We start from the raw sequence: 25,783 nt of genomic DNA, 5'->3' as shown, positions 1-25,783 counted from the left end.
GTATAGTGTTTCTAACACATCAAGATATTACAGATCTCAAAGGAATATAACAGCCAAGTTCTCTTTTATTTCTGTGGAAAGTCTCTGTTATCCATGAAAATATAAGCAAAGGAGTCATTCTATCGTTACGTTGCCAGGTACATTCTTCTTGCATAAGAAGAATGTTTGGTTTCTGAATGTACAATGAGGTGGAATCATGGCAGCTAGGGCTGGCCTAGAGTTCAGAGGAAGTCGAATACAGTTTGAAGATTCACAAGGTTTTTCTATTTTTCACTCACACACACATAGCCCTACAAGTATGTGCAGTTGTGATTAAGTCATTTTTTTTTACTGTAGAACAGTGGTTCTCAACCAGTGGTACGGGGACCACCAGTGGTCCCTGAGGGGGTTCCAGGTGGTCCCCAGCTAAATAATGGAGAGTTGGTAACCAAATGGACCCTTATTAGGTAATTCTTTAACTCTTGAGAGCGTAAAATGAAACCAAATGGACCCTTACAGGTCCATTTGGTTTCATTTTACGCTCTCAAGTGTACGTGTGTGTGTGCGTGTGCGTGTGCGTGTGCGTGTGCGTGTGCGTGTGCGTGTGCGTGTGCGTGTGTGTGTGTGTGTGTGTGTGTGTGTGTGTGTTGACCTGGCATCCCACATCCCTACAGTTTCAATGTAGAGATTATAAAATGTTTGATATACTGTATAGACTGACGATAGGTTCTTGGTTTACCTATGATCCTAGATTACTATTTCTATGTGTTTGATGCAATTACCTCGTGTTTACCTTGCTTACTGTAAATCGCTCTGGATTAAGAGCGTCTGCTAACCCATGAAAACAATTTGAACTCAAATCTTTGCTTCTGGGGGTCCCTGGAACAACATATTTTGCGATGGGGGTCTGCGGCCAAACACAATACATTTTGGGGGTCCTTGACATGAAAAGGTGGTGGGGTCAGCCTGGGAGCCAGGATGGAGAAGAGTCTAGGATGCTTGGGCCATGGGGGCCAGGTTGTCGTATAGGGAAGGGGAGGGAGAGACATCTTGTGTTGGCTTGTGTGTGTGCGGAGGATGTGAAATGCATTTGATATCCGGACCCTCTGCTCTGCCTTGGCCTGGTCCGACTTACGGGGATCAGAACTTTGCACCAGACCCAGTCGTCTCCATCAGATAAAGAGTCTCGAGGGCATTCCGAGTGGCTCTGATCACCATGTGGCCTTTCTGAACCCTCTGCAGTATGGAAGCCTGAGGAATGCAGTAGCTCTGTGATTAGTTGTATCCATACACAGGGTCACGGTTGGAAGCACAGGTCATAGCTGGACGGAAATGAGATTATCGAGCTATTTCATGCGTCCCTACAGGATTCCATTCATGTTTTCAGATACTTTGTCTGGAAAATGCATCGTTTCGGTTCCTTGTAATCATTCTTGGCTGGGTTTCAGAGTATGCTTGACAGTAAAAAAAAAAGGTTACGTTCTTGATATGATTTGAACAAAATGTCTTGACTCTTGCCTCTGTGTAAACTGCACTCGGGATCCCACCCCGGCCGCCCGCCGGGCCGATGTTTTTTATCGGCACGTGCTCCGAAATCCTAAACCTCTGCTGGTCAGCACGTGCCACAGCATGTGTAAACAGTTCAAGGGTGGGACGGAAATCAATCAAACTACTAAATTATATTCCACAAGGCATAAGCATGGTGAGACTTAGGACAGATTCCAAACTCAACCGTTCAAATCCGGTGTTCATTTAGCTCATTTAGCTCTGCAGGTGCTATATGTAAGGGATATATTTTGGAGGACAAAAAAAATAGTTAAATGTTAAAAAGTTAAAGTTCTATATTCTGAAATAGAACTTACATATATAAATATATTAGCTATAGAGTGTTTGATCAGTCACAGCAGTCTCCCTGTCTCTCCAGCTCTTTAGTAAATAGTAAATACATTTTCATCCAATCAGGAGAAAGAACACATTTATCACCTTCAATTATAGTGTTCCAGTTCCAATTCTGTCTGCTCATTTTTTGTTTGTTTTCATCACTTTCAATTGCACTTGTTTATCCCCTATCCTGTATGATTGAAAATCTCTCCCGATTGAATGGAATTCGTATCCTGACCTTATATACAGTATCCTGAATTTATTTTCTGTTTACTAAAGAGCTGGAGAGAAGGGAGACCTGCCTTGTTGCTGAACAAAATGCTTTCGATGATTTCGGTCAGAATATATAATATATAGAGCTATTTAACACTTCTTTAAACAAAGAAATGATCACTTGCGCAGGACACTGTCGAGCATGAACGAGGCCTTTTACAAAAACACGAGCGCTACTTATACAGTAGGTCCAGCTTCGTGCTGAGAACTAATTCACAGACATGCAGGTTTAATTGCGGTGACATCGGAGCGACTAGCCGCGCAGGTTTGAGGTGGTAAGAAAAACAGCTGGGGGGTTGCAGCCTCAGCACTGCTACAACCCTGTGTGTGTGCCGTGTGGGTTTAAGGTTCTCTCAGAGAACAAACAGTGCCCATCGGCTGTTAGACAGGAATACCCCATAGGCATTGCCTTTCCCCTGGAGCTTACATAAGAGGAGGGGGAACACACACACACACACAGCCCCCCCCCCCCCCCCCTGTTTTTTCCCTCGGCCCTCTCCCTTCTCAACCACAGCAGCAGCATCAGCCTCAGTAGACTTCACATCTTGTATGCCGGCTGTCAGCGTGGTCATTAAGTCTTTCAGTCTGGGGCTGTTTAAACAAGCTCCTCCAGTGGCGGCCAGTGGCCACACAAAGCCAGCTCCACGGGATGATTTGTGCCGATTTGCCCAGATCCACGTCTAGGTTTAATGGCTACAGTCAAACATGCTTATTGTAAAGGTAGAAAAACACAGCCGACCGTGTTTTCGTTAGCTTTCTCTTGCTTATTGCTTTGTGGTGAAATCGGTTCAGAAAACTTGAAACATCTGGAGAAGGGCGGGGGCATAATGACAGTTGTTGGTGGTCTTCGGTTTTGTTGTTGTGTTGTTGTGTATCGTCTTAATTTGTCAAGTGAATTTTCCATCATCATCTCTGGTCGGCGATTGCAATGTTATATTGTAACATATACAGTATATATAAGTAAGCCGAGCCTCTTGTACCGTAGGCCTGCTTTTTCTGATTCAGAAGTGTTATTTTGTGCCATGGTCATGTCTCAACTCACCCGCGGAGAAACGTTCTTACATCTGGAGAGCTTCTGTCCAAGAGAGAGAGGCGATGAGAAGAATAAAGAGTTTAGTTGAAATTCTAACCAAAATTATCCGATGCGTCCAGATGGCCCGGGCATGTACGGGATGGGAAGTAGCCACTTGGGTCTAGACAGGGGGACATAGCTGTCTGTCTGGGTCCAAGCGCTGCCTGGCGTGTCACAAGGCCAAGGACACCAAGGTGTTTCTAACGACAAAACAGCCCGTTGTTGTTGGACGGAATTCTCAGAATTCTTTTGTATTCTAGTGAACTGAGAGACATCTGTGTTTCGGTGGTCAGTCAATGAGTCAGTCAGTCAGTCATTCATTGTCAGACAGGCTGGTTAAGGGGAGGAGGAGGGTTTCAAGGTACACTAGAAGCCCCACGTTTTGCCCCATTCCTCTGGATCCCCGAGCCTCTCCGTAAACATTCCCCAAACCATCTCGCTGTCAGCGAGAGACCAGATCTCGTGTGATCGCGCCGTCCCAGGGAGCAAACCGATACCCACCGTCTCACACAGATGATTACCTTTACAGCCTGATATGTGTGGCTTTGAGGACGGAGATGCATTTTAATACCGGCCCTCCCTCGCTCTCACTTCCAGACGCTCTCCCTCAAAGACACCCAACACCGTTACAGCAAACGTGCACACACGTGCACACACACACACACACACACACACACACACACACGAACACGCACACGCACACACACACACACACACACAGGCACACACACACACACACACACACACAGGCACACGCACACGCACACGCACACGTTTGTATTACTATACTTGTGAGGACATCAACATTTTAGGAAGCCGATTTTATGATTGATTTATGATTTTTTGGGGGCATTTTTAACCGCAAGTCTAAAGCCGAAAAATAGCAGATCTACAAGCTCACAACGTGTTGCGCTGCGACACGTTGTGAGCTTGTAGATCGGCTATTTTTCGTGTTTGACATCGCAGCACAACTAAGTATAAAATAGGGGGAAATCAAACCCCATCCCCCTAAACCTAACCTCTAAAGGTCTAAATCCTAAACTTAACCCCAACCTGAATCTTTCTCTAATAGTAAACATAGTTCTAAAAATCTTTTTTCACCAATAAAATAACAATTTCTCTTGTGAGGACTTTTTCTCATATTCTACTATTCTTGTGGCGACGTTTGGTCCTCATAAGTATAGTAATACACACACACACACACACACACACACGCACACACGCGCACACGCACACACATTTTCCTGACCTGCTGGCCAGGACCAGGGCCCGTAGAGTGTACTCTCTTGAATGTTTTGAGTCTGTCTTAGTGCTCATCATCACTGCCCTCCCACCAGCCGGGCCGAGAGCTCTTCTGTTGACATATGAACTTGTCAGTGGACGTGAGATAGCAGTCTGATGTGCCAAACATTCCTCGGGGGATAAGCGAAAGGCCGTGGTAATATTATAGGAGAGAAGCTTTTATTGACATTTCTTTTCAGAGTGCTGAAAGATCCATCTCAATGGCCATTGCTCTCTCTCTGTCTCTCTGTCTCTCTCTCTCTCTCGTCTGAACGGTGGATATAGCGCCATATAGCTGCTGAAGAAGCAGAGCGATCCCGTGTCAATTCCCTATGGGAAATAAGGTGTTGAAATATCGCCTAATGTCTGTAGGTTATGCCCTTGTCATAACAGTCTTAAAGACCTAAATGGTTTCCTTTGGGCACTGCTGGGCTCGCCTATAGCAGTAGGTGAAAGTCCTGTCAAATACAGGCTGAAAGCTGTTTAACCACTTAAGGCCTATATTCATAATAATTGTAAAAAAAAAATCATGGGAAAGTTTCCCAGATCTATGGATTTTTTTTTGAGAATTTCTGAAAAATTTCCGCTTTGCAATAACATGCCCTAAAATAGGGACGCCAGGGTTAAAGTGGTTAGAATGCTCAAAAGGCTTGCGGTTTCCTCCACTCTATTTGTCTCCCAGTATGAGGAGAATGGAGTGTGGTCTCTGCACGTGTCTGGGGCCGCGCAGACGCTCCCAGAGAACTTGCACTAACTTGGCAATATATTAAAGAAGGGACTGTAGCTGGTTTATAGAAGTCAGGCCTAACACAGAACATTATGAGTGTTTATCGCCTCATTCCTATCTAAATGGCTTTAAAATGGGAGACTTTTTACAAGGCGTCTTGTGTTACCACTCCTGTAGCTCCTCGGGACACGTAAACCACCCACTGACCTTTGCTTTGCCATGGGAGTCAGATCTCCAAGCGCAGATAGACGAGGTGGCTCTGTGGTGGACCATTAAGCTCCTCATGTATCTGTACTGTCTGTGTCCTAATGGTGGCTCTGTGGTGGACCATTTAAAGGGGAATTTCGTCCGACGGTTTTCTTACCTTTTCTATGATGATATGATATCCTAGGACGAGTGGTACAGTAGAAAAAATCATAACTCCATAACGAGACAACCGCAGCTAAAAACCCGAGCGTATAGGTTGTGTGCTAGATCGCATATTTTAATAGCTTTTTTTCCTCCTCTTTTTTGGTGAGATCTGAAGTTTATATTGACGGAAACCCTCCATAGTGTTTATGTCGGATGCGCATCACCGGAAGTCTCGCAAGACGAGATTTCACATGTGACGTCATCCACGTCACTTTGTCAACAATACGGGGACAAAAACAACGTGGAGCGTTTACTGTCCTTAAGAACGTTAGATCTCACCAAAAAGATTAAAATATGCGATCTAGCACACGGCCTATACGCTCGGGTTTTTAGCTACGGTAATTATGATTTTTTTCTACTGTACCACGCTCCCTAGGATATCATAACATCAGAGAAAGGGTAAGAAAACAGCCGGGCGAAAATCCCCTTTAAGCTCCTCATGTATCTGTATTGTGTCCTAACGCGGGCCAGGACAACGCACATGGATCAGCAAGTGCATTATGTTGTTTGCAAGGGTGTAAAGTAACTGAAGTGTCCCCCCCCCCCCGGCCTGTGTGGTGGGAATGGCACACTTTTCTAGTTCAGACTGCAGGCAAATCCGATTGAAGTGGACTTACTGTGTTCACACAGTAAGTTTGTGAGTGATCAGATCAGATTTGTGTATTCAGATTGATTCAAACAATGTAACAATGTAATTGGTAGTCTTCAAAAAAGGGCTACTTTTGTACTTCCAATTTGGCGGTTTTCCCCACAAGTAATCTTACCTTTACTCTAGTAATATTTAAGTCAAGCAACAGTACTTATACTTATACTAATTTCCAACCCTGCCTGTTTACTGTAGCAACGGGTTGACCAATGAGAAGTCTCCCCCGTGTTTGGAGACACGTGTGAGAACACATAACAGTAACCATGGTTTGGGAAGGGGCCGAGAGACTGCCTGGCATGATGGGTGACATTGGGGGACAGAGGAGACATACAGTATAAAGCCTGGCATTGTTCTGTGGTGTTGCTGCATTCTGTGAAGGGCCTGGGCAACGGTGCCAACCTGTGACGGCTGATTTATACTCTGTTGACAATGGCAGATATGTGAGCTTGTAGATCGGCTATTTTTGGGTGCAAGACACGATGATGCGCCATCATGTATGAATCAGGCTTGAGAAGTGGCAGCCCTGCCATGCCATGCCATTTGTTTTACCCATGTATTTTGCTGTTGGCACGACACAATATACGCAGTGGTGTAGAGTACTGTACTTAGGTGCCATTTTGAGGTATTTGTACTTTACTTGAGTATTTCCAATTTCCAATACTTTTACTTCTACTCCACTGCACCTCAGAGCCAAATATTGTACTTTTACTCCACTACAATGATTTGAAAACTTTAGTCACTAATTACTTTGTAGATTTTGATTATTATTACAAAACATAGATTAACCACTTCAGCCCTATATACATTTGGGCCAATTGAAAATAGCCGATCTACAATGCGTTGCGATGCGACACATTGTGAGCTTGTAGATCTGCTATTTTCAAAAGATTTATGTACATTTGAAAACTGGCTAATGGGACATTCTGCATAATGAGTACTTTTACTTTTGGTACTTTAAGTACATTTTGATGCCAATACTTTTGTACTTATACTCAAAGTACATTTTGAATTCTGGACTTTTACTTGTAACAGAGTATTTCTTTATTGCAGTATTGATACTTTTACTTGAGTAATTTGTTTTAACTTTTTCCTCCACTGACAATACATAGCCAGAATGAATAGGACCCTAATAGGTGGTATGCATTGGTTTAGGGATGAGAGTAAAGTAGAGACTAGTAGTGATTGTTGTCTTTGTCTGTGCAGTGTAGCATAATATGCGGCACAATCAGACGTGTAATAACATAATTGTATCAACAATGTGGCAACAAGCACTTACGGCACCGCAGGCACCTTGTGTCGTCAAAGAGGCAGACGTTTTGCCAAGCAAACCATTGATTTGACCACACAGCAAACACTCTCAGAGTCAAATTAGCCATGATATTGTCAAATTCAACCCCACGTCCCTGTTTAGGGCATGTCATTAGAGGTGAACATTTTCAAAGAAAAGTTCCAAACATGCCCACAACGCGTAGAACGGCTATTTTGCACGATGGAGCATAAACTATGGCTTAAGTGGCTAATTTGGATTTTACTGTGCACATGTGCCTCTACAACAGTGGTTCTCAAAGAGGGGTCCGGGGACCCCGAGGGGTCCTTGGGGGGGTTCCGGCCTTCCAGAGGGTCCTCAGCCAATTTGGCCGGCGGCCACATACATATAACTTTGGGGGTCTGTGACATTAAATATTTTGACCACCACCAGGTGATATAGCAACATGCGTTTTTCAGAAAACTGTAAGGATTTAGAAGACATTTTGTAGACTCGGCCTCTCAGGTCTTAATAGGTTAATTTGAGAGTGCAATGGAGAGTGCAATGGTTTACAGACCGGTAAGGTTCCATTTGGACCCCCTGACATTGAGAACCAATGACTTAGGCAACTAAGTCACCCTCAAACAACTTTATTAATCCCACTAGGGGCAATTAGTTTCGAGTGGCTTGTAACAGAGGAACACAGTTAATGTACAACACACACAAACAAATACACAGAGGAGATAAATGTGGAATAAAATGTAATTAAATCTTCCCCACAGTAACAAGGAGAAAAATAAGATAATAAATAAAAAATAGATAAAAAAAAGAGGAAGAAATGAATAAAGAAACTAAAACTAAAATTGGTATTACTAAGGGGATGAACGATTTATAAAGGCGGTTAGTTTTACAAGCGGGTAAAACGTAACGATGCCCTGATGGCAAAGCTCAGTTCTGTTGCTTGCAGCCTTCCAGAGGATTTGTTGAGTTACAGAATAGAACTGAAGGCCTCTTTGTTTCACTCAGATAATCTCAGAACAGATCTCCACAGTGTTGTTCATGTTTGTATGTTTTACTGTGCAGGCAGGCCGTGAAACCAGCAGATATAGACACACTGGGAATGACAGACAGCTGAATGAGGTTTGGCTTCTTAATTGGAGGCAGTGATGGTGGAAGAAGTACTCACATGTTTTATTTAAGTAAAAGTATCAATACTGCAATGTAGAAATACTCTGTTACAAGTAAAAGTCCGGAATTCAAAATGTACTTGAGTACAAAAAAACTAGGAGCAAAGTATTGGCATCAAAATATACTTGAAGTACCAAAAGTTAAAGTAACTCATTGTGCAGAATGTCCCACTTCACAAGTTCAAAATGTATACAAAATCTTTTGAAAATATCAGATCTACAAGCACAATTTCACAATGCGTCGCATGCACATTGTGAGCTTGTAGATCAGCTATTTTCAAATGGATATAGGGCTGAAGTGGTTAATGTATTGTTGTGTTTTGTGCTAATAATCTGCAAAGTCACTAGTACTAAAGCTGTCAAATAATTGGAGTGGAAAAGTACAGTATTTGCCTCTAAGATGTAGTGGATGTAGTGGAGTAGAAGTAAAAGTATTGAAAATTGGAAATACAGAAGAAAGTAAAAAAAAAAAACACCTCAAAATTGTACTTAATTTAGTACAGTACTTGAGTAAATGTACTTAGTTACTTTACCCCACTGTTTGGAGGTAACGGCCCCAAACATGGCCCTCTATTACAGTGGTTCTCAAACTTTTTCATGTGAAGGACCCCCAAATTGACACTTGTTAGCGCGCGGACCCCCATTTCAAAAGATATGCCAGGGACCCCCATAAGAGAAGATTCTTACGGCTCTATTTTTATTTCAAGGACCCCCAGTTTGACATGCATTAGGGCTACGGACCCCCATTTAATGGCATTTCTAACTCTGGGACCCCAATTCATATTGTAAAATCAATGTTAATTTAACTCTGAGAGTGTACAAATGGAAACGGGTCCATTTGGTTCCATTTGTACACTCTCAGAGTTACAGTCCCATAAGGGTCCATTTGGTTCCTATCCATCATTTAGCTGGGGACCCCCTGGAACCCCCTCAAGTACCCCTGGGGGTCCCAGGACCCCACTTTGAGAACCAATGCTCTATTAGCTGCCGATAGAGACAAATACCCCACTGCTGTATGTCTGCTGACGGCCTGCCTGACCACGTCATCGTTCAGCTCCCGATGCCCCTCAAGTGTGGAGAATCAGCGGTAATGAGTTGAAACTGTGCCCCGTTGGCACAGCACACCGTTTCCTGCAGACTGTGACTAAGTCTCGCTGTAAATGTTTGACTACACACTACAGTAACACAGCAAAGTCCAGCCGACAACAGTAAAACTCCACCGTGTTAATTTAACTGTGCACCAAATGCCGGTCCATTTGGTTACATTTTTATACTCTGCGTTAAATGAACCCTTAAGATTTGACTGTTTACTTACGGTAGTCACACACCAGCAGGGGTATTTCACTGCCGCGTTCTGAGAAAGCGGCGACGGTCAAATGTATCGTCTATGGCAGGGGTGATGCAACTTTGATGATGGAGAGGGCCACTATATTTCCACACTCACTCCAGCGGGCCACATTGTCTCTCCATATTTTAACTCATTGAGTGCCCAAATTATTATAATCTATTTCTGGCCATTATGATTTTTTATTTTTTATATTTTCAAAGTAAAAAAATAGTGCTTAGGAAGCGAGATACAGCCTTTTTAAGTTATAAGTTAAACAAGGAGTGGATGGAGCTGCAAATCTTCAGATAATGATATGAGTTTTTTTCTATTTTTTTCAAAAACACGTGAAACACGTTAATGGCACGTTGCACCATAGCATCATCATTCTATATGTCACACAAAAGTAGCAAAAATAGCCGATCTACAAGCTCAAAAAAATCTACAAAAAGTATTCCATGACTTCAATGCTCCATGGGGTGTGTAATTGATTGGGTGAACTACTCCTTTAACACTCAAGATGATATTGAGCACATAATTGTCCTCTTCAAGTTAAAACTCTTGACCTATGTGTCCTACAATCTAGATACATACTGTACATATAGATTGCATACAGTATAAATGAGAGCACAGAAATAGGTGGATACAGAATTAGAGAGGCATATACCGTTAACTGTTAAATTGTGTAGAACAGATGATAATGAGCTCCTGTACTGATGATGTAGTTCCTGTTTCTGATTGTCCCACCGTTTAACCTGCTGTAATGTCTCCCTCACTCATTGCTGCATCACTGACCAAGGCACTGATTGCATTAAAACAGAGGTCCTCAACAGGGGGTCCGGGACCCCTGGGGGGGGATCTACAAGCTCACAACTGTGAGCTTTGTAGATCTGCTATTTTCAAACATTTTAGTACTTTTACTTTTGGTACTTAAAGTACATTTTCATGCCAATACTTTTGTACTTTTACTCAAGTAACATTTTGAACACAGGGTGTTTCTACATTGCAGTATTGATACATTTACTCAAGTAAAACATGCGAGTACTTTTTTTTGGGGGGTGGTACCAGATCATGGTCGCTATACCTCTATTGTTGTGGCTGCAGGGTGTCACTCACTTTGGAGAAGTAGTTATGTACAGCATTGGTTCTCAAAGTGGGGTCCGGGGACCCCCAGGGGTCCCTGAGGGAGTTCCAGGGGGTCCCCAGCTAAATTATATATTAGGCACCAAATGGACCCTTATGGGCCTGTAACTCTGAGAGTGTACAAATGGAACCAAATGGACCCTAACGGGTCCATTTGGTTCCATTTGTACACTCTCAGAGTTAAATTAACATAGATTTACAATATAAATTGGGGTCCAAGTGATAGAAATGCCATCAAATGGGGGTCCGTAGCCCTAATGCATGTCAAACTGGGGGTCCTTGAAATTAAAATGGTTGAGAATTACTGCTAGAGCCGTAAAAAATCTTCTCTTATCGGGGGTCCCTGGCATATCTTTTCAAATGGGGGTCCGCGGCCTAATACGTGTGAATTTGGGGGTCCTTGACATGAAAAAGTTTGAGAACCACTGATGTACAGTATGTGTGTGTTGGACCTAGACGTACGTTTCCCTGTGCTTGCGGTCAGAGGAACCACATGGAAACGTACAGCACGTGTAAATAATCATACGGTGGTAAAGGTCAGTGTTGGTGTAGAGGCTCCATGATGGTAATAACTCTTGTGACAGACAGTGCTACTACACTAGATCTCCATATAGCTGTCTCTGGGTCCATGCTAATGGTGTGCTGGAGGGAATAGTACATCATACAGTATGAGAGGCTTATGTTAACCCATTAAGACCTGAGGCGATTCCTTAAAAAAATCTAAATCCTAACAGTTTTTTGAAAAAAAGATACAAAAAATAATTTTCACGATTTTTCAAAAATAGCAGATCTACAAGCTCATAGCGCGGCACTCGGTGCCGCGCTATGAGCTTGTATATCTGCTATTTTTGAATAGCCAAAGACATCTAAAGTGACACAGATGCGTTCCAGGTATCAATGGGTTAATGGTAACAACTTCAATGTGTTTTTGAGTCAATATATGACTCCCAATCTGGTCACCATGTGAATCGGGACATGCTTTCCTTGTTACACTGATATGTGACTGACTTAACCCATTCAAACTGGGAAAGCATCTGTGTCATATTAGATTTGATTTAAAAAAGCATTATTTTATACTTTGGCTATTCAGAAATACCAGATATGTAAGCTCACAGCGCGGCATGAAGTGACGCGCTATGAGCTGGTAGATCTGCTATTTTAGAAAAATCGTGAAAATTCATGCAAATCATTGATTATATATATATATAAAGTGGACATTATTTATTCAAATCTTTGCTTCTGAAGGGGTCCCTGGAACATAATATTTTGAGATGGAGTGGTCGAAGGCCAAATACATATAATTGTGTCCTAGACATGAAAAAGTTTGAGCACCACTGATATAGAAACATGCGTTTTTCAGAGAACTGTTGCGATGTGTGTTGGACACATGCTGGTTGACCCCCCCCCCCCCCCCCCTTTAGACGGCGCGTCTGACGCCCAGCTATGTTATTCTGACCCGGACAGGCCTGCTTTGCCTCCCACATGTCCAGAAATAATATACTGCTTTCATCACACTTCAGTTAAAACATTTTCTTACAGGGATAGAAATGTGTTTTTGAACAGAAAAGGCCCACAAGCTTTGCTGTACATGGCTTCAGATTGACTGTGGTGCTTTAGCATTAGCATGCTGCATGCTATAAGCTCTGACCAGCTGATGCCACATCCTCACTATCCCCCCCCCTGAAGCCTGATTTATACTTCGTCGTACGACAGTGTCACTCGCCGGAAATAGACGACCTACAGTCTCACAACGTGTCGCGTCCGCAACACGCTGTGAGCTTGCAGGTCGGGTATTTTTACGCGTCCGACACCGTCTTACAACGGAGCATAAATTGGGATTAAGTCCATTTAGTGAAGAATGTGGACAGATCTGTTGGCTGTTGGGTTCTACTGGGCCGTGAGTTTTTTTTGGCCGATGAAATCTCCCCGAGGAACAACATGTGAGACCTTGAATTCATTACACGTGTCCCCCCTGTCTGCACGCTTTATACCCCTGTGATCAAGGCAGTACTGCCTCTTGATCTCCCGTTGGGGCTGACATACCACACAGAAGCCCTCTCCTCCTGCCTCCTCCTGAGGGAAGCTTGCCTCTGAGCGCAAGAATTCAAGAGTCTTTCGAAAATACATAAACAAAGTGGGGTAAGCCGCAGTGTATCACTGAAGAGGCTTCTAAGTGGTTTATGTCGACTCGTCTGGGCAGTTTTTGTTTAATAGAGAAAGAGACATCCACTTATGTGGTCTTATGAACATCTGGACCGTCCGCTCAGCCTGGGACGAGGAAATGTTTGTCTATAGAAATGTCATTACAAATGATTATGTCCTAACCACGTCCAGGAAGACAATGCGGTCGTGCCAATAAGGTCCAAAGGAAGGTCAGCAGTCAGACAAGACGGCAATAAGCACACCTCTGTGGAAGATCATCGCCACTTTTTAGCCCAGCTCTTCTAATGATTTCCCGTGCGGTGCCGGATGACGAGAGCTAACAAGGCAAATTCCAGTCCGAACATTTGAGACAAGGCAAACAGAGAATCTCTCCACTTCCTTGGACTGGGACGAGCATTAAGCCTATATCCAACAAGGCACCGGATCTCCTTGAAACACACACACACACACACACACACACACACACACACACACACACACACACACACACACACACACACACACACACACACACACACACACACACACACACACACACAGACACACAGACCACAGGTCACAGAACACCAAGTGACCCACACTATGAGGTTGAGGCCTGGGAAAGCAGAGGATTTCAACGAGGCCCTTATGAACCCGTTTTGGTCCTGACTATTGTGCTGCTGTGAAAGGTAATTCTTGGATGTAGGTTTAATTGTAAGAAGCAAATGCATCTGACCTGTTAGTGAGTGGACACTTTCTGCTCTATGGAATAGAAAGGGACATTCTAACAAAGATAAGGCTGGTCTGTTTGAGATGAGGCAATGTACAATTATACATTGGGTTCATTTAACTTTTACAGTATAACAACAAGACACGTGTCTAAAAGCCCCGCTAGCATCCCTTAGAGTTTGTGCTGTTCCTTAATGCTTTAAGTGGCAAATTCACATGCACACGACAGTCGGCAGACAACAGTGGGGGTCCTATTCGGCACACATCGGTATAGGCATCCTTTCAAAAAGTTCCAATTCTCCGGAGTTGACGGGTCAACTCCTCGTTCACATGCATTTGCAGTCTGCACAGATGTGCATGAGATTAAACATCCAGCCCATGGCCTCAGTGAGGGAAACTGGAATTGCGCTGGATAGCGTGTATACTAAACAAATACAGTTAACTTAACAAAAACAGCATTGAATTGACTAAGGTAACAAAACACAGAATCTGTGTGTGTGTGTGTGTGTGTGTGTGTGTGTGTGTGTGTGTGTGTGTGTGTGTGTGTGTGTGTGTGTGTGTGTGTGTGTGTGTGTGTGTGTGTGTGTGTGTGTGTGTGTGTGTGTGTGCACGCGCGTGCCTCAGTGACAAGAAGATGGAGTAATGTAAAGTGAATAGAGAAGTTTTTTGTTGAAGGAAAGAATTGTAAATGTGCGTTCTGCCATTACAGTGGTGTGTGACTGTGTATAGTCAGTACTTTGGGATATACTGTGTTTATTTATTTAATTTTACGATTATGCTACTACAGAGTGCATAATACCCGCCATGACAGCCATCGTTTGTCTTGACTTTTTGCATCGTTTTGTTGTAATTCTCATAGTTGAAACTAGGTCTCTGTAATAGTGTGTGAATTGACATTACGGTGCATGCATGAGGATTCAAATTCAAAAATATCAAAAGTAGCAGATCCGGAATCTGAAAAGCTTGCAGATCTGCTTCTTTTGATACTTTTGTGTGACGCTGTACAGTAGTATGATCAAATAGGGCGTTCATTTAGGAAAACATACAAAAAATAAGGAGATAAGAGGTTTCTGCCCGACAGTAACAATATGGTATTTGGTCTTCTGAGGCTGAGGAGATAAAAGTTGTTTTTTTCTGGGGAATTTTCTTGCTAGTCTATAGGCAAAAAATAGCCTGCAGGCCAAACTTAAGGGAAAACCAATGACTACAGAATTTCAAACATATGTAGTCTGTTATAAGCTGTACACCCGCGGACCGGTGCACCAGGGACCACCAGACAGACGGTATGCAACACTGTGCTGTCAAGAGTCTTCCTACAATATCACTAGAGATTATATACATTTGTCACTGTGGTGGAGCACCCCTCCCATCTCCCTTTTGTTTGCTGTAACACACTTGAACTCTTAACCCATTAAGGTCGGGAACGCATCCGTGTCCTTTTTAGATTTCTTTGGCTATTAGAATATAGCAGATCTACAAGCTCATAGCGCTATGAGCTTGTAGATCTGCTATATTCTGAAAAATCGTGGAAAATGTGTGCAAATCTTGAATATATATATATATATCCGCGCCCCCATCTCCGAGACCGTTGGAGCACCACTGATATAGCAACATACTGTTAGGATTTAGAAAACATTTTTAGATACGTATTTGGCCACGGACCCCCATCTCAAAATGTTTCGTTCCAGGGACCCCCAGAAGCATAGATTTGAGTTACAAATGTTCGGTTTAAAAATATATATATTCAAAGATTTGCACACATTTTCTAGATTTTTCAAAAATAGCAGATCTACAAGCTCGTAGATCTGCTATTTTTGAACAGCCAAAGTATAAAATAATAGTTATAGCTCAAATCTAAAATGACACAGATGCGTTCCCGGATTGCATGGGTTAAGTACAGATTATTCTCCTGGAAAGCTGTAATTCTATACAACAGTGACGTTTTCTTGCACATAGGCCATGTGTTTCCATTTTAATGTAGACCTACACTATATATATATATGTATGCATGAGGTGACCATATTTTCAACTGTACTTTAATTGTATAGCACATTCGTGCACGCGCACATGCATTCATAGGCATATACCACAGGCATGTTCATAAAGATGGGGGACAATTATTTCAGCGCTTAAGCACACCTATACCGAGCCAGCTACCTTTCAATGATTAATAATACTGCAGTAGAGGAAACTAACGTGATAAAGTGCCTTTTTCACACTTGTATGGTGCATTAGAGAGGAAAAAGGGCATCACATCAAAGTGTCAAAGCTTAGGGAGTCGTGGTGCTAGATATTCTCAGCAGAAAAACAACTTTTACAATAATAAGCCTGCGTGGGCTTGGCAGTTAAAGCTGCAATCCGTGAGTTCTATGTCCTCTCTCGACAGAGAGGGGTATAGGCCTAATTGCAACTGTAACAAGCCGGCATTCGAACCCGGATCTCCCAACTGAGAGACCAAATCTGCTGTACCGCACAGGCAAGAGGCAATCGCCACTTGGCCATGTGGGAGATATTGGGTTTATGAGCTTCAGGTAGGCTACTTACAGTACACTACTTAACAGTTTTTTGAAGAAAAAAAAAATGTTTTCAAGATTTTTCAAAAATAGCAGATCTACAAGCTCATAGCGCGGCACTCGGTGCCGCGCTATGAGCTTGTATATCTGCTATTTTTGAAAAGCCAAAGAAATCTAAAGTGACACAGATGCGTTCCAGGTCTTAATGGGTTAAGATAACGTTTTATTCATAAAAACTAGTCATACCTGAGGACACCCTGACATCCAACCGACAACCAATATAACCAAGGCGTTGACGTCTATCCGAGCTATGGGGCTGCGACCTCGACCATAGATCCCATAGCCTGCGGGGACCGCAACTACCCATCCTATACACCGTGGCAAAAATGTAAAATAAGCAGCTTAAATTGGGGGGAAGGGAGAATCGGCTTCCTTATTCCCTGTATTAGGCCAATAGTCAATGCCCATGTGCAAGTTACGATTGATTGGTCAACCCACAATGAGAATACAATGGTTCTCAACGTGGGGTCCAGGGACCCCCAGGGGTCCTTTGGAAGTTAAGGGTCTGTAACTCTGAGTGTACAAATGGACCCAAATGGAAATGGACCCAAATTGACCCGTACCATTTGTACAATATCAGAGTCATAATAACGCTTGGGATCCCAGAGATAAAAATGGTATGTCCTTGGCATTAACCTATTGAGACCTGAAGCCGATTCTATATACATGTCTCCTAAATCTCAACAGTTTTCTGAAAAACGTATGTTTCTATATCAGTACTGCTCAATCTTTTTCATGTCAAGGACCCCCAAAATTATAGGTATTTGGCCGCGGACCCCCATCAAAATATTTTCTTCCAGGGACCCCCCAGAAGCAAAGATTTGAGTTAAAAATGTTCGCTTTAAAAATATATATTTTCAAAGATTTGCAAACATTTTCACGAATTTTCAAAAATAGCAGATCTACGAGCTCGTAGCGCGGCACTCGGTGCCGCGCTACGAGCTTGCATATCTGCTATTTTTGAATAGCCAAAGTATAAAATAATGCTTTTTAGCTCAAATCTAAAAACGACACAGTTCCAGGTCTTAATGGGTTAATATTAGGAGTACAGTAATAGTAGGATGACTTCCGGATTGCAGCTTTACCAGTAGGAAGGCCAGCCAAAGGCATATGAGTGTGATATGCGTCCATGCCCCTTCTCCAGATAACACCACACTACAGAGTAGACATCGGAGTGACTATTCTGATTCCGTTTCCTTCCTTTTTTTATATTCATCCACTTGGCAGAGGATTGGATGTAGCGACCGCATCTTAATCCCATAAATCTCAGCTGTTTTTCCAGTTGTCTTGTATTGCTCAATGGACAGAGCATGGTGCTAACTCTGCCAGGGTGAATGGCAGTGGTGTAAAGTACATTTACTTAAGTACTGTTGTACAATACAATACTTTTACTTTACTGGAGCATTTTCAATTGTCTATACTTTTACTTCTACTCCACTACATCTCAGAGGCAAATATTGCACTCCACTACAATTATTTGAAAACTTACAGTAAGTTACTGCAGATTGCAGATATAAATTATTACATTATAAAACATACATTAACCACTTTAGCCCTATTTTATACCCAGGCTATTTGAAAATGGCCGATCTACAAGCTTGTAGATCTGCTATTTTCAAACATTTTAGTCATTTTACTTTAGGTACTTTAAGTAAATTTTGATACCAATATTTTTGTACTTTTACTTGTAACAGAGTACTTCTACATTAAGTAAAACATGTGGTGTACTTTTCCACCACTGGTGCTAACTCTGCCAGGGTGAGTGGTTCCATTTCCCCCCGGGGCCGCCCGCCCTAACAATGCCTGCACTCATGCTACTTTACACGGCTTTGGATAAAAAAAGGTGTAGATCAAGCTGTATATCTTAACTCATGAATGTATTGTTATGAAGTTGCTGATTTTGTATATACAGCACTAAGACAACAGGATTAGGCGCAATGGTGATTAGAGTTTGGCGTTTAGCTGTACAACTGAGAAGGCAGACGCTGCTGCTGTCTGCCAACATTCATCAGTGCTGCCATGGCTTCTATATATACTGCTATTAAGAATTAATATCACCATAGCGGTGTTGAGTCAGAGTCACGGAGTGAGCAACTCTCCTCTGGGAACAGTGCGTTCTTAATACCTCAGCATCTGTCCAAGTAAAGCCACAATCCTCCCCTGAGTTTCATAAAGTGAGGCCTCAGTCTGTGGGTTTGTCACGCGCCCCATGATGGCTGTAAAACTGGACAGGTCAATGGAGATCAGGGGTGGAAGAAGCACTCTGATTTAATTTAAGTAGCAATACCACAATGTAGATATACAGTACTCTGTTACAAGTAAAAGTCCTGTATTAAAAAAGTAAAAGTACAAAAGTGTTGGATCAAAATATACTAGGCCTAGTCCACACCATTGCAGCGGTCTGGACTGACCAGTTGCAGACTGGTGCCATTTGGGGATGATGGTTGCAATGTGTTGCATTGATGTGGACTGGCCTTTAAAAGTACTAATATTTGTCAAACCTTTTCGAAAATATCAGACCTACAAGCTCACAACGCATTGCGACTCGTTGTTGGCTGTAAAGTTGGACAAGTCAACTGAGGTTACATTGTCCCGAAGGGATTTGCCAGGGAAGGGTGTGTCATCTGGATTGAGTGTGATATGAGGCGACACCTGATGTTTGAGTATTTCCATGGTTTGGCTTTGGAAATGTGTTTTGGATGATGTTGCCCTCGTGCAGGCGTGGACCCACATCTCTGCTCTGAGGTCCCACCTGTAACAACGCTGCTTCTCAAAGAAACTACTCAATAGATGGATTTGTAGAAAAAGCATGATTTATTTACTTTGGTAGCCTGTGCAGTATTTTCAACAGGATGACAATCAAGAGGTTTTCTGTGTTCATATTTCCATAAGAGAGAATTGAAAGCACAGTGAATAAAGATGTGTTCTGAAGATTGAAAAAAAGACAACTTGAATATTTAAGACAAAATGTAAAGCCTCATCATTGCCAGTTCCCATGTCGACTGTGAGGTCTCTGTGGGTGCCAACCGCCCCACCGTTAGCCTGAGGAGGGTGTAGAGCAGTAGACAACCACGTCTCACATACATACACATGATGAACTCACCACCAGTGCTTCTTTTCACCTGACATTGAGGAGTTTTACCAGCAGAGCGTAACGCATGTTGCACACAGAGGTTCACATTATCTCCCCCAGACTCCCTCCCTGCTGAATGACCAACCATGTTAAAAAATGTAAAAGATTCATACCCTTAGAACCCACGGGCGTGTAGTAAAATATATCAACTTGATAGTGAGCGATGATTGTTAACGGTGTCATGTCTAGTGCAGTGGCAGGGACATAATCTCTCGCCAGCGTACCACCTACTTAAGGTAGCTGCATACTCCACCAGAACAGTTTGGTTCGGGAGGGCTCCCCAAACCCAACTGACAGGCGTGTGACAGGCAAATGGCAATTCATACCTCCACAGAACACTTCTGTCTTCTGAAAGCCAGACCCCGGGCCAGCCGCGGCTCGGGCTGTTGTGGCTCGAGCCAAGCAGTGTGTACAGTACACTACAGCCAGCACTGCTGGAACCCATGGTTTTAATTCCTGGATATTGCGACGTCGCGCTATGTTTTTTTTTTGGACGGTGGTACGGAGGTTTCGCCCCTTTCTAGCGATAGTTGGTGTTTATGAATGGTCAATTAGAGCAGTGGTTCTCAACCAGTGGTCCGGTCCAGCTAAATGATGGAGAGTTAAATTATTGTTAGACATCTGCATTACTTGATTAAAGAATTGTTTTGATCAACGTTTGCCTGTTATCTCTCCTATGGTGTCACATCAATACAGCATGGAATTGTGGACAAAATCTTATCCAACGATAACAAAATATTATAAGTCTTAAGGGTCTGAGAGGCTAAAACTGTGGTCCGTGGCTCAAACGGTGGTCCATGGGTCAAATGCTGAATAAATAGAGGACCTTGATATGAAAAGGGTTGAAAACCACTGAATTAGAGAGATATTTCAGAGGTGTTTTTGTACCTCCTGGAAGTTGGCTCGTGTCTCTTTTCCGAACTGTCGCTGCTTTTCACTCGCTTCACTGCTAATGGACTGAACTTGAAGCTGGCTGTGCTGAACCCGTTGTAGCAGACACAGTGGCCAAACTAGTTCGGGTATAGTCACAATATCTCGCAGGCACCGAACGACTGAAGTCGGTTCTGAGACCACCCAACCGAAGCTCTGAACGATCATCATATTGTAGTTTTGGGCCGGTCGAACTGAAAAAAATGTTGCCTGTTCTGGTGTAGCATGCTTTTGGGCTTAACACTGCCAGTTGTATTCGCTGGAGGCCACCTCTACACTATGCCACCTCTACACTATGCCACCTAGGTGCCCCTGTGTAGAAGGAGAACTGTAAATAGAATTTACAGTCTGCTTCCAATTCATGAGGCTGTCATTTCATGAGCCAATATCCTGGAGGAAACTTAGCAGCATGAATTAGAATAGACAGGCTCTGAACTGTCTGAAATGTGTTGTAAATGTGGGTGGCCTAATCATGTCCATTACTGGAGGAAATTGGTCTCTTATGATTGGTCTGCGTATAGCAGCAAAAACATACAGCAGAATTAGGTTTTAAAGTGCATATTGTACTTGGATTTGTTAAGTGGATCCTATAACTATACGTAAATTGTAAATTGATTGATCTCAGTTTTACTTGGTAAACTTAGTCATTTAAAATCCAATGTTCCTGAACATCAGTCTTCAGATCCATGCAGAGATGCCATGCTTTTCTTTCACCACCCATATGCTGTCGATCACCTTGCCATGCTGGGTAGGAAAAAAGAGAGAAAATGCGGAACGATATATCAGTGGTTTTCAAACAAAGAGCAAGTCAAAATCTCAAGGCACACCTGTATTCATATGCATGCAAAATAGCCTCTATAACACGTGTTATCACTCTTATCACAGTGCACACATTTATTTTTTATTTACTAATGCCTAATAAAAGGTTTAACCACTTAAAGCCCTCTTTCATACTTTCACAATTTTTTTTTGGGTGGATTTACATTTTTAAAGCAAATATTTTAAATCACGAATTTTCACCCATATCACTGATATAGTACATTTAAAAATAATGAATAACTTTTGGTATAGTTGTATAGTACATATTGCAACAATAATGTGTGGTTGCCACAATATCCCAAGGCACACCTGGACCGCACAGTCACACCCAATTCTTTTTAGCTCGAGACCTAAAAGAGAAACTTGATTTCTTCTCGGGACCAAAACTAGTGAAAATAGCCGATCTACAGGCTCACAATTTGTTTTACAGATTTTTTTGTTTTTGAATATCTATAATTCCACTACAATTATTTGAAAACTTTAGTTACTTTGTAGATTTTGAAACCACTTCTTCAGCCCTACATTTCGGCCATTTGAAAATAGCCGATCTACAAGCTCATAATAGGTTGGGATGCGATGCATTGTGAGCTTGTAGATCTGCTATTTTCAAAAGATTTTTATTCATTTGAAAACTTGGGAAATGGGACATTCTGCACAAACTTTCACGATTTTTCAGAAATAGCAGATCTACAAGCTCATAGCTTCTAAAAATGACACCGATTATTTCCCGGTCTAAATGGGGTGAAAAAATGTGAGCACTTTTCCATGCACCACTGCTGGGGGCTCACCTGGTCATCGGAGACCTGCTCCAGATACAGGTGGGTGGAGTTGACCACGTTCATGCGGGTGTAGCCGTAGTCCGTGCTCCGGAAGGCGCTCCAGTCCTTGGGGTTGGGGTTGAACTGGTCAGTCCTCTCTCTGCAGCCCTGGAGCAGAAACCACATGCACCAGTGTTGGACGATAACAAAAGTATATTTACTTGAGTACTAATACTTTTTTTTACTTGAGTATTTGTATTTTTATTTTTTTTTACTTTTGACTCCACTACATTTCTAGGGAGGGAAAAAGTACATTATGAATTAACCACTTAAGCCCTATTTCAAATGTAGGGAAAATAGCAGATCTACAAGCTCATGACGTGTCACGATGCGACGCGTTATGAGCTTGTAGATCTACTATTTTCACTATTATTATTATTTTTTGTGTGTGTAAAATATTTGCATTTTGGGTTAGGGTTAGCACACAACACCAATGGTTTTGATAATGTGAATTGTGGAAGTTAAATGGTGGACGAGTGGATAGGACTCAAAGGAGGATATGAACAAACTTGTTATATCAACAAAACGCATCGCATTCTGTTTGTGTGACATGCATGATGCAAAGGTTTTGAAAGTGAACCTGGTCAAAGTCACTGGCCACCTACTGTATGTAATTTATACTTTTGAATACATTGAAAAGCATGTACTTTTGAATACACAAGCATGTAAAAACAAATCAATCAAGTACTCCAGCACTTTAACTCAAGTGCAACATTTTACTGAGAAACTTTCACTTGTAAGTTGAGTAATATTTGGCCAGGCGGAGTATCTACACTTTGACTCAAGTGTACTTTTGTTCCGCCACCACTGGACAACAACACAGACATTCATTGGCAAGCGTCTCTAGCGGGGTCTGCTGTTAGCTGTTAGCGGTCAGCCACATGCTTCTCATGAGCCCCGTCCGCAGGGCCTCGTGTGACATTTACAGCTGTGTGGCTGTGAGCCTCCGTGTGGGCCCCGGCCGACGAGCACTTTGATACGCCGACAACGACTAACGCACACATGTGTGCCTGATTGAGGACGCATGCTCCGCATTGTTGACGGCCGCGTCAAGGAAATGCAACGGGGCAGGTGGTGCTCTTTGCTCGTGAGGCAGTTACTTTAAGTGTTTGATTCTTATTTAACCTTTATTGAATCAGGTTTGTCGCCCCTGGAGAACAAAGATCTCTTTTAAGTCCTGGCCAAGAGCATTGCAGCAACGCAAAGTTTCAGCCATAAAAGAAAAGTCAACAACTTAAGAAACATAGGTTTGAGTAACATTAAAAGGATCCGATGTAACATTTGCAAACAGGCAACACAGGATTTAATAGATTTCACCATAGTTCATTCAGAGTTACAATCAGAGTTGCGAAGTGTCACCCTTTGAGAGTGAGAGTCAATTTAACCTCTTCACAAGCCTCACGCCACACTTGCCATTTCATACGCCTTTTTCCCCCTCTCACAGCAAAAAAAAAAAAAAAAAAAAAAGCAACCGGGTGGAAAACGGAACACTCGTCCTAAAACACACTGCCCCATTTTTTTCGGACCGTGGCCCGGGGCGAGGGTGTTTTAGGACGACGGTTCCATTTGGAGAGGTGCGCTGGCCGATGGGATGGACTGGAGAGAAGGACCCGCCGATTTTTCCTTTTTGCTTGATATTGTTTGATGGCAAAACAATCACGACTGATACACATGAAAGAAGACCCTTCACAGCTAATAGAGAATTTAAAATCTTAAGAATCGGTTCAGAATTGAATGAGTACGGCTATAGTTAAATGTGAACTCTTTCTGCTATAAATATGCATCCATGCTTTCTGTGTGCCCCTTGCCTGCAACTTTACCTTTTTGCCACACATCTACACTTCATGGAGTACATTTTTTTGTACCGAATTAACCAAATTAAAGTAATAAAAAACGGAAATAAAAAGGGAAAAAAATATTTTTTGGGTTAAGCGCGTGCATGTGATGACCCTAAAGTCTCACTCCTAGATGTTCCTGAAACTTGCCAGCCCTGGTTACAATGTTTGAGGATTAAGTTCCGTCTGTACTGTGTTCCATGCGGCAGGTGCAGCTTCCTGTCCAGTGTAACGGCTGCAAAGAGGCGGTCCTGGACCGTCCTGCATAACAAGCACTGACTATGCATTTGACGGTGTCAATGTTTGTTACTGCTTCATGTGAAAGACTTGTGGAGACTAATTGATGTGAGAGTACTTACAGCAGAGCCTGTGATGATGTGTACTGGGGCTTTGGGGTTCACATAGGGCTGCTCAGTGCTCCCATTGTACACCTAGAGAGACAAAATGGAAAGTCTCTGACTGATCCGACGCTGACACCAGATGAATATAATAAGCAGTCATATCAACAAGAGGAACTGACCTTGTCACCGTAGACGGGCCACAGTCTCTCGTACGTGTGTTCATGTGCCCACAGCTCCACGTCCACCCCTGTGAAAGACATTGATCACTAGTTTGGTTCTGTATTGCATTGGTTCTCAAAGTGGGACCCCTGGGGGTCCTTGGGGCGTTCCAGGGGGTCCCCAGCTAAATGTGTTAATATAGCATCACAATAAGTTTAACCACTTTAACCTTTTATACTTTGGCTATTTTAAAAAAATCTAATTTTGTGCAAACCTTTCAATATATATTTTTTCAAAGCGAACATTTGTAGCTCAGATCTTTGCTTCTGGGGGGTCCCTGGAACAATTTTGAGGTGGGGGTCCGCGGCCAAATACATTATCATTTTGGGGGTCCTTGACACTGCTGTATTGAACACACACAGCATTCGTTTTTCCATGGCTTCATACTCCCCAACAATAGGGATGGGGTGATATGAACATTTTATGTCATAATGTTGTGATAATCAAAATATGCTTTAACGTTCCTAAAAAGCCACTTTTGATAGATCACTTTGCACCCCAGCATCCATATTCTAGGGGGAACATTAGCTAAAACTAGAAAGTACTGTTCCTGAAGAAACAGTGTGGGATCGCTAAGAATGTTGAGCTGGTATTGAGTATTGATAGTGTTAGTAGTGTTATAGTAGGGTCATAATACAATGACATCAGTATTATGACATCACTAGAATGGCATTACGATTCACTAGAATGGCATTATGCATTATGACGTATGACGTCACTAAATGGCACTTCTCCATTGAAATGACCCAAAAAACGGGGGGAATAATAATAACTAGAATGGCATTACCATTCACTAGAATGGCATTATGCATTATGACGTCACTAAATGGCATTTCTCCACAACTTTAGTTTTTTACAACCAAGGTTTATGTTTTAGATTGTAATTAAAGTAAATAAAATATGAGTGTTATTTTTTTTAAATGTACTGCTTTCTATAGTTTTAGCAATTTTCGCAATCTTTTTTACAGTGGGCGGGGGCATTCTGTCCGGTGGCTAAATATGTCTTTTTTTACACAATAACCCGGTGTTTTCTTTATTATTATTTACAGCAGCTCTTCTAGCCCCTAATAACTC

The 25,783-nt window shown here is 42.5% G+C and overlaps 1 protein-coding gene across 1 annotated transcript in view; it reads right to left on the bottom strand.

The window, feature by feature from the left end:
- Positions 1–19,444: 19,444 nt before the first annotated feature.
- The window catches only part of acp7 (acid phosphatase 7, tartrate resistant (putative)), a 37,555-nt gene continuing 31,216 nt past the window's right edge, over positions 19,445–25,783 (bottom strand). Inside the window, exons 11-14 of the mRNA XM_084043916.1 lie at positions 24,670–24,737; positions 24,509–24,580; positions 22,285–22,422; positions 19,445–21,421 (exon numbers count right to left, since the gene is read on the bottom strand). Of these exons, the coding sequence (XP_083900042.1) occupies positions 21,356–21,421; positions 22,285–22,422; positions 24,509–24,580; positions 24,670–24,737 (344 nt within the window). The 3' untranslated portion in view covers positions 19,445–21,355. The remainder of the gene's footprint in view (positions 21,422–22,284; positions 22,423–24,508; positions 24,581–24,669; positions 24,738–25,783) is intronic.

The sequence above is a fragment of the Gymnoscopelus microlampas genome (assembly GCF_963454915.1).
Source record: "Gymnoscopelus microlampas genome assembly, chromosome: 20".
In the NCBI taxonomy this organism is placed as follows: Eukaryota; Metazoa; Chordata; class Actinopteri; order Myctophiformes; family Myctophidae; genus Gymnoscopelus; species Gymnoscopelus microlampas.
The sequence above is the reverse complement of the archived record's forward strand: the minus strand, read 5'-3'. Positions and strand labels throughout refer to the sequence as shown.